This window comes from Diplotaxodon limnothrissa, linkage group LG10 (assembly GCF_057381915.1).
Source record: "Diplotaxodon limnothrissa isolate DT_005_m linkage group LG10, D_limnothrissa_male_GT1.1, whole genome shotgun sequence".
In the NCBI taxonomy this organism is placed as follows: Eukaryota; Metazoa; Chordata; class Actinopteri; order Cichliformes; family Cichlidae; genus Diplotaxodon; species Diplotaxodon limnothrissa.
The window spans coordinates 30,803,767-30,813,610 of NC_140605.1; the positions used below are offsets into that span (position 1 = coordinate 30,803,767).

At 42.8% G+C, this 9,844-nt stretch overlaps 1 protein-coding gene across 1 annotated transcript in view; it reads right to left on the reverse strand.

Annotated features, from left to right (window-relative positions):
- The window catches only part of tmem132e (transmembrane protein 132E), a 425,465-nt gene extending 422,769 nt beyond the window's left edge, over nucleotides 1-2,696 (reverse strand). Inside the window, exon 1 of the mRNA XM_085364711.1 lies at nucleotides 2,219-2,696. Within this exon, the coding sequence (XP_085220837.1) occupies nucleotides 2,219-2,279 (61 nt within the window). The 5' untranslated portion in view covers nucleotides 2,280-2,696. The remainder of the gene's footprint in view (nucleotides 1-2,218) is intronic.
- Between the last annotated feature and the right edge of the window lie 7,148 nt (nucleotides 2,697-9,844).

Below are 9,844 nucleotides of genomic sequence, written 5' to 3' on the forward strand. Positions count from 1 at the left end.
TGACTTTACTGGAAGTGCAATAAGAGCTTCACAATTGCTAATCTGTCTACAATGACAGGATAACGACTCTTTCAGATCAGACTTAAAAGACAGAAGCTGACAGCTAAAAGCACTGACATTGTCATCCTCACATCCCCATAGCCCACCCACTAATAAAAAAAAGAAGTCAATCTTGGAGAAACAATGCCTACAAAAGCACTTCAAACACCACCCTGCCCTAGATTAGACCTCAATTCTGATGCCCTATTATTTCACCGGAGCATACCATTTCACAAGAAGTAGCCAGAAAACTTTTTTTGAACAGCTCTTATCAGTGAACATGCCTAGCTCAAGTGTCCTTGAAAAACCTTAATCCCTATCAGCTCTGGGAATGCTGCTCAGCACATGACCTCTGACCTTCCTGAGGAGGGGGTACGGTGAAGGAAAACAACTGAACAATTACAACGGCATCCCAAAACGAAAGAAGGAAAAAGTATCCTAGTGCATCAACTGCAAAGGGGGAAAATAATCTTTAGCGTGTTTACAACATTGTGTGCCAGCCAATATATATGAAAATACAAATTCAAGGTGAGAAGAATGAGAAATAATAGATTCATTACAGCACTGGATTTTCCCCAGAGCGGTCTTAAAGTCCATGATATTGCTTTTTCACACCTGGGGATTTGCCTGCTTAGCTCTTCATCCAGCAGGTCTATTGCATTTCTCTTGAGGTATTCTTACAAAATTGTTTATTTAGCATGAGAGTGACAAGGAGGGAGAGGTTTAAAGTGCCGGGATGAGCGCAGGAGGAAGGCTTCCGTGTACAAGTGTGAGAGCGACTTGACGTCTCCGAGGCCAAGAGACTCTGAAACCATCCTTAGGGGGCAGCCGTCCACGCGCCAAATCTGTCCCTGCACTTGCTTTCAACAGCAGTGCCTTTATTGTTCAGGAAGGTGAGCACCCTCCCCACCCCTGCACTAAGCAACGCTAACCACAGGCGTTAGTGGGATTTGTGTAGGCACGCTATTGCAGCATACAGCACGCTGGCTTTACAGCCTTGGTGAAGCCATCAAGGAGAGTATATGCTTTAGTGCACACGTAGGCGTTTCTTTTGTGTGGTAATGAAACTGAGGCAAGACTTGGTGAAAATGAGTAGGAGAGGGGAGATACTGTGCAAGATGTCTGAAAGGAAGCAAGAGGTGGTTACACACTGAACATGGAAGGAAAACTGCACTCCGTCTCCATTCGGCTTACTGGGGTGAAGCACAGAAGAGTCCTAATCTGGGTCTAAATATAAGCACCTTTTAAATGTGCCTGCAAATGAATAAACAGAAACTGCGCTGCAAGTTGCTCGTCCTGGGGTTGCCTCCCAGCAACACACTTAATCCACGCATTGCAATGTCACACTTTGCTTACTGCTGGAAACAGTCCTGCACCCCTGCTGCTGCTGCATCAGTAAAAAAATAAATAAAGAGTTGGATATTAAAGGAGGATTAGTGTTTTGGAGTCCAACTAGATCACTGGGACATGTCAGGAAATCATCTTTGAGGATGCTTGATTTAGATTTCATCAGCACATGTAGAACACACTGTATGTGTATCTGCTGTGTAACACACCGTGACTTCGTTCACAAGCAGCAGATGAAATCAGTTCTCAAATATGTTGCGAGTCCTCGAGCATAAGCAACTCTAACCTGATGTGGAGTGGGTATTTTAGCCTTTTTCTCAGCTCTCTATAGCATTTGAAGTGTGGCTTTTTTCATGCTTTTGTGACTGTGATGATCATGAGAGTTAATTACATCCGCAGTGCTTTTTTATTCCAATTAAAGTATCTGGTTTGATGGTGTGCCTGCCATTCTCCTCTGGGGAAAAAAAAGAGTTACCTAAGAGGGGAAAACAGACCAGGAGTGAAGCCACTGTTGAATTTCTTCAGAAATGTGTAACAGGAGTATGATTGTTTGTGTTTAGTGGTGTGTGTGTGTGTGTGTGTGTGTGTGTGTGTGTGTGTGTGTGTGTGTGTGTGTGTGTGTAGGGTCAGTCATTAAAAAAAATAAAATAATAATAATAATAATAATAATAATAAACAAGACCAACTGCCTCTGCGGTGCATGTTTCAGAAATTTAGGGCCATTGCTTTCTATGCAACGTGAATATGATCCTGGAACCCTGTTGGCGGGTGTGTGTTTTGAATGGGGGGCAGGAGAGGAGGGGAGGGGGAAGGAGGTAGAAGGGGTACTCACCACATGAAAGCGCCGCCACACAGATGAAGAGAGTCCGTCTGAAATCCCGTACACCTGACATGGTAGAAATCCCTGCAGGAGGATGTTAAATCCCAGCTGTTGCAGTAGCCGATTGAGGGTAAATAAACCTCTCTGCAGGTGTTAGCCTCCACACGACGCTGTTGCAGTTCTTCGAGGGTCTTAAGTTGGATAATGCGCAATAGACAGAAATGCAACTGCACGAGTGTCTGAGCGGCAGGGAGTCCGATGTAAATTGGAGGTCTTCAGAAGCAGAAATGTTACTGGCCAGTCTTCTCAGAGTCTTTGCGAGCAGCGAACCTAGGGCACGGCAAAACCGCGTCTTCTCCAGGCAACGCAGAGCGTTTCCCCCACATCAGAGAGCAAAAAGTTCCAACTATCCTGATCCAACCCGGGCAGCAGGGAGGGAAAAAACAGTGTTCCATAAACGGACACGAGTCCTTGCGCGACACTCGATAAATGGCCCCCCACAAAAAAAATATTATAAATCAATGGACATCAGTGGAGAGGTTACGCGCGCCCTGGCTGGAACCACGGGGATGCTGCACGCGTTCTCCAAAAAGGATCAGACTTGTCTGAGCAACAAACGGCAGGGAAAGAGCAGCAGAGTGTCCCTGTGAGGTTAGTCATTCTCCAATTAAAAATTCAAACATGAAATTCCTTGCGCAAATCATGGAAACAGTGTAGAGAGGGGAGGAAAACAACAAAAAAGAGGCATCCGACGGATCCGCACCGTTCTGGCTCAGCTGACACCGACTTCTTCTGCTTTTATTCAGCGTCCACAGCCGAGAGAAAAAGGTGGGAATGTATTCTGAGCCGTGGAAGGTGAAATTACAGCTCTAATCAAGCCGAAAAGGTCCGAGTTGGCCGCAAAGACCCGCTTTCCACCCTCCCCTCCCGCTCCAGCTCCCTCACGTTTCCAGTAGTTCACCTACCGCAGCGCGATGCGACGGGAATCATCACGCGTCCGCTGATTAAAAAACAACAACAAACAAGGGCACAAATATCCAGAAAGCTGACACTTTTTAAAAATCGAGTTACTTTGTGATGTTAAGACCGAGAGCCTGAGCGGAGCATCGTCGGTGCCGCTTACCGGGAGTCTGAAACAGAGCCAAGTCCGAAGAAGTCTCCAGTTTGGTGTGTAATTTGTCACCCGGCTTGAGCGCACCTTTCTCAGGTGTTCCTCCCGCAGAAGCAGCTGCTGTGCCCGCTGTCCTGCCCTCAGCAGCCCCGCTCTGGGATTTTAAGTCCGCTCCAAACTAAACGTGCTCACCTTAAAATGTCCAGAGTCGCAGCTCCCGGTCATCAAGCCCACTGTGGGGTAGAAGACGTGTCCGGAAGTTCCTTTCAAAATAAAATAAATTAGCCTACGTTTAATTGTTATTTTAAGCGATCTGCTAAATTGAGTCTTATTACTCATTTCCAGTGGCTTGATAAAAAAAAAATGCACCGAATATGACCAGCTTTGACAATACAGTGATGACATCATTTAACCCTTAAAAACGTCACACCCCTTTTTTAATGACGCTGAACGAATATCTGGAATGAAAGAGTTCATACCGAAATGAAACCGGTGCCACTCCTCACCTGACCTAAGAGCAGCTAAATGGGTCACAATTAAACCCAGTTTCAAACGGAATTAAATGGAAACGCGTATTTTGGGGCTTTTGATACACGCGTGTTTTCCAGGTCGACCCGTGGGCTTTAGTTTAGTCTCAGCGTTCAGTTAGTCGCTTGGCTTTTATCTTAAAACGCCACACCGAACACTTCCGGTATGGGCCACGTTAGACATAGTGAACTTGACTTTGTTCAAATCTAGTATCGCAGACGAAAATTAATCACGTGAGTGTCTCCACACTCTTCCTCTTCATCCGAAGGGGAAAGTATCCTCCCGAAGAAAGAGCCGTCCTCACTCCTGCCTAGTCATGGCCTCACTTTGTGCTTTTGTTTCTGCGTGGATTCTGCTTCACCCCCTGCAGGTTTACGTCACGGTAGATTTCTGTGCTAAGGACTGCGTGACCTTTTATTTGATTTTAATGTCATATTTTTGGAGCCTTCTCACAGCTAAAACGCTGACACCAGACACACAGGTGCACCCAATAACAATGAACTCATTCACAGTTTAATTTATCAGGTACACACAGTATCTTTAAGTGGGATTCCCACCTATGACCCTTGTCACAGTGCGTGGTTTGCAGTGGAAGGTTCTGTTGCATCAAGTAGAAATTCTGCCACTACGCAATTGAATCACACTTTTGCAGAAAACAGACTGAATTTGTTCAACTTCATGAGGTTGTTCATTTGCATGCATGGCAAGCTGCAAACACATTAATACTGACCGATTGTCTTTACTCCAAAATCTGAGATAATATAACAGAATCTCCTCTAACAGAGGCTAAAACACTTTAAAACTTATGTCTAGGCAGGAGGTGTCAAACAAATTGGTCAGAACCAGTCTGCTAAAGGCTGCAGTCTGGCCATTTGGATGGTTATGCAAAGTGTTAAAAAAAAACTTGAAGATAATCAGGGAATCACTTGTTGGACTTTTGTTTTTGCTGTATTTTCCATCAGAGTGGATAATAGGAGCAGTTCTCCCACCGTCCATCCATTTTCTTAAGGCTCAGACAACTACACGCTCTCCCATCAGCACCTACAGCCAATTTAAAGCCAGCAGTTAACCGAGCATGTTTGTCTTTGGAATGTGGGAGGAAGCCAGAGTAACTGGAGGAAACTCACACAAGCACAGGAAGATGTCCACATAGAAAGGCTGTAACTGCTGCATCGCCCCGAGTGGCTGTCAAAATAGTTCATTTAAGTGCCGCACAAATCTCAATCTTTATCGGTTTTACAGGCGTCTTACTAACAAAGACAATAAGAAAGATTAAAAAAAAGACACAAACCACGTCTGCAATTCCACACTGTAAAGTCTCAGGCTGACCATCATCTGTTTCATGCTGTACTTGTACTCAATTAAATTATGGAGGCTATTTTTATTGGTTATGCAATATCTGTGCTACTTCAGATCGAATGCATGTGGTTTGATAGTTTCAATTTAGGCATTAGCCAGTTGCTAAACAATCCAATCCCCTTTATTTATAGAGCACTTTAAAAGTAAGTTTAAAGACAGCAATAAAATAAAATAAAAAATACATTAAATGTGTTAACAAATTAAAGACATACTACATAAAAATAATAAAATGTGGAAAAACAGAAATTAAACAGGCAAAAAGAAATGAAAAGTCAATTAAAAATTTAAAAAAATGACTAAACCTGATTATAAAACCTCAGCTCTTGCTTCGGCCTAATACGAGCCTCAACATGGGAACAACAAGGAGCGATTGCTCCGCCGATCTGAGAGACCTTCAAACTTTTAAAGTGTTATTGTGCGCTTTTAGAGTCATTCTAAAATAAAACAAGGTGTGATTTTAAATGGAAAACTATAACACTTTGTTTCCCTTCTTTAGCCAACCTACTTTTGCTGCTTAAAGTTCACCACCGTCACACATGCAGGGCTGCAGTAGTGAACCCTGGTCTCTTTCTCTCTCTGATATGAGAGCTGTGCACTTTGTTCACCTGAATGTAATCTACTCAGAGAGCACATCACCTCTTGCATGCAAGAGGGAAAACAATTTAGTTGGATAAAAATGTAAAAAAATAAAATAAAATTAGAGGTTACGCCACAAGGATAATCATACATAATGTTACGTTCTGAGACACGTAAGTGTCCCGCAGCAGCTTGACTCACACACGACAGGGAGATTATTTAAAGTGTGTGAGGGAGGAAGACTACTCTCAGTAGATTTTAAAACAGATTATTGGTTTTACTGCCAATTTTATGACATGTCGCTACACAAGACAATAAGCCAAGACTCACATTTCCTATTTGCTCACATGGTACCCTCCTATAAAAGAGACAGGAAAGCTCTATTTCCAGTTATATGCTATTTACAACAATATTATATAGTATTTGACTGATTTGTTTGGAAATGTTACAAGTGGTTAGGTCATCATCAACACATGTGCCATTTCCCCTTTTTGGGACCTTTTGTTCCATCACTCTTTTTTTGTGTGCTTTAATCTCTGTACTGCTCCACTTTAATATCTACATGTTCTAAGTTTTTAAAATATTTTTGTAAATATTAGATTGCTGTTTGTTTGGGAGGAAGAACAAAGCCAGGAAACTGAGCACACACAGCGTTAGGCCCTGAAACTAGTAACATGTGATGCTGGTAATGTTCAAGCTTTTGGAAGATGTTTTTATTGTGCTGGCTTTGTGTTTGATGCTGGGCACAAAGAGCTCAGTGAAGCACTTTTTTTCTAGGGTCCAACTTTGCTTTTAAAATAGCCTCAGATTTTCATGGCATTGACTTCACAAGACGTTGTAGCAAACCCTTTGAGTTTCTGCTCCATCCTGACATGAATGCATTAAATAATTTCTGCAGATTTGTCAGCTGCACATTCATGCTGCCAATCTTTCGTTCTACCACATCCCAAAGGATTTCGCTGAACTCACTGTCATGCATATGAAACCAGATTGCGCTGGCTTATGCTTTGTGACATGCTGCATTATCATGCTGTAAGAAGCCATTAGGAGAGGGTAAAATGTGGCCATGAAGAGATGCACATGGCCAGCAACGATACTTAGACAGACTGTGGTATTCAAGCCACGATTGATCAGGATTCATGCTGATCAGGAAAAGGGACCCAAATGTGCCAAAAAAAATCTATCCCAGACATCATGTCCTGTTGGGTTTCATGCTGTTGACACTGAATTCTGACCTACCATCTGCATGCCTCAGCCGATACAAAAAATAGGAGTCAAAAATCAGATTCACCAGACCAGGCTATGATTTTTCCCATTCACCAACCCGATCTGGTGAGTCTGTGCCTCTGATTGTTGCTCTTGGCTGACAGGACTGCAACACAATGTGGTCTTCTGTTAGTGCCCATAAGCCGCAAAGGCAGAGCATGTTGTGCATCTCAAATAACGCACTCCAAGGAATGTACAACACATCAGCAAAGTCCAAGTGAGCCAGCACAAACTGTTCATATTTGACTTGTTTATTGGTTTGCATCACAGTATGGTTCCATGTTTCAGTACAGCGCTTTCATCAGAAAGTTAATTAGGGCCAATTATTTAGAAATCTGATGCTCTTTTTTCCATGAATCTAATGACAATCACACGTATAGAACAAGCCCATTCAGAGTGCAACTTCCCCCGAAGGGCAAGGGCTATGGTCATAGGGCGTCATATTGGAGAAAATAAAATATGTGTTGTGCAGTTCTCTCCAGGCCCTTTCATATGATATATTACTCAATATGGTTTCTTGACATTTTTTTTTCAAGATCAACAATGGAGGTCAAGGTCAAATGCTTAGCCAACCCAAGTACTCATGTCCTCCGAGGCCTAGAATATTATTGTAGTTTGAAGACGGTCCATAAGAGATCCATTGACCTGATTTTCACCAGAATTAAATCAGCCTGAGCTGTTATTGATATCGACCATCACACAAAATTTGGAAATGATATCTTGAAAACTGTGAAGGCTACACTGCAGAGACAAAGAGACAGAGCCAATCACATACTCCCTCTCTTCAGGTAACACCAGTAGCATTGTACATTACAGGTTACCGCACCAGATCATTTACCTTCTTCCCACCCTATCTTCCGTCACACCAACCCTCTTGCATGTCCTCCTTCACTACATCCATGAATCTTCTCTGAGGTCTTTTTATTTCCACCTGGCCGGCAGCTCCATATTCAACATCCTTTATCCAATATATCCACTAAACCATCTCAGCCTTTCCTCTCTAACCTTGTCTCCAAACTTCTCAACCTCAGCTTCTCAACCTCTCTGGCATAGTCATTTCTAACCATCCCAGTCACTCCCAGTGAAAATCTTCAACAATACCACCTCCAGCTCTGCCTGCTGCCCTTTTCTTTTAATTGATGACACCATCTCCAAACCATACATCATGGCAGGTCTCGCTACAGTCTTTTAAACCTTCCCTTCCGCTCTTACGGAAACAGTGCTCGACAAATCCTGAAAAGAAATCTGCTGCTGAATTCTGAAGCATTAAAGATGTTGCTGGTTGTCGTCCAGCCCAAAAAGAAGCAATCACGAGCCAAACTGTGGGACTCGTTAGCCAATCCTGCACTGGCGCATGCTCACAGTAGCAGTTCGCAAAATGTTTCAACCGCGTGGAGGCAGGCATATTTAATTGTTATCGTTCCAGTCAGAGGCTACTGTTGGATTGTTTCATCTTTCTTGGCCGACCATATGCACACCATATGCGTAGCATGGCATTCATTAAGTGCTCTGATGAGACGCTGATAGTGTTAACACTCTGGTGTGAGCAGCTATTGTAGCTGTGATGTTGTCAAACTGTGCACATGTGTAGTAGAAGTATATGGTGGAAAAAGAGCTTTTTATGTTTTATTTTGGGGCAATAGTGCAAAACTACGAGGAGTATTTTTGTTTTTATTTTCAGATTTGAATTAGGTGCGGACACTTGGAGTATTTGCAGAGGCTAATGTTGCTCTAATGTTGTTGTTCATGAAGGAGCTGATTGGTTCTTTGGTGATTTATTTGGCTCACACTGTTGTTATCAGAGGTGCTGTAGTCTTTCTTTCAGATCATACCAGCTTAGCTACTCTCCTCTGATCTCGCTCATCAACAAGATGTTTCCTTCTGCAGAGGAACCGCTCACTGGCTGTTTTATTTTGTTTTTAGCACCGTTCAGATTAAACTGAACCCCAGGAGATCAGCAGTTTCAGGAAGACTCAGAGAAGCCTGCCTGGCACCAACAATCATGTCGCAGTCAAAGCCGCAGAGATCACATTTTCTCCGATGTTTGATGTGAACATTACACAAAGCTCTCGATTTGTATCTGCAGGATTTTTGTGCACAGCTGCTAAATTATTGGCTGATTGGATAATTGTAGTAATACATGGGTTCAGTTTGCGGTTTCCTAATAAAGCGCTGTATTTAACGAGGTCTTCAGACACTGTTTATGTGGTGGGGTAATTAATGATCTAGCAAGCAAGGAAAAATTTAAATCAGTGGACAAACCAATCATATTTAATTTCTTTCCTGCTGCTTGTTTGTAATTCGGTAAAATGCAGAGCAGTGTGTCTTTTTTTTTTTTTTTTTTTAATAGCTGTTTGCTGGAAGAGGCTAACAAGTACCACTGTGCCCAAAAGCTTAACACAGCTAATTTATCACAGCCACTTACACAAATCAAGTCACTTGTAATTTTCCAGTTAGAACACCTGAGCCACAGCGTAGCAGGAGGCAGCCAGGTGAGAGAGCAGACTGTGTTTCCCCACCGCACCAGCAGGAAAGCAGAAGAAGAAAAAGGTTTCTGCAGGCTCGGTGCAGGTATGACGTGACTGTTAATAGCGTCTTTGACTCTGCAATCTGTCACTGCACCCTTTGAGATTTTTTTTTATAAAAAAAAGACTAATTGTCAAAGTTTTTCTCCCCTCCTTCAAACTCTTACAATTTGCAGAAATTTGTGATAAGTGCATTCCCCCGAGGACTGAATAACTTCTGCTATTAAACCAGAAAACTGAAGTGATTTTGTAGTAAAAGAAACACCATCAAAA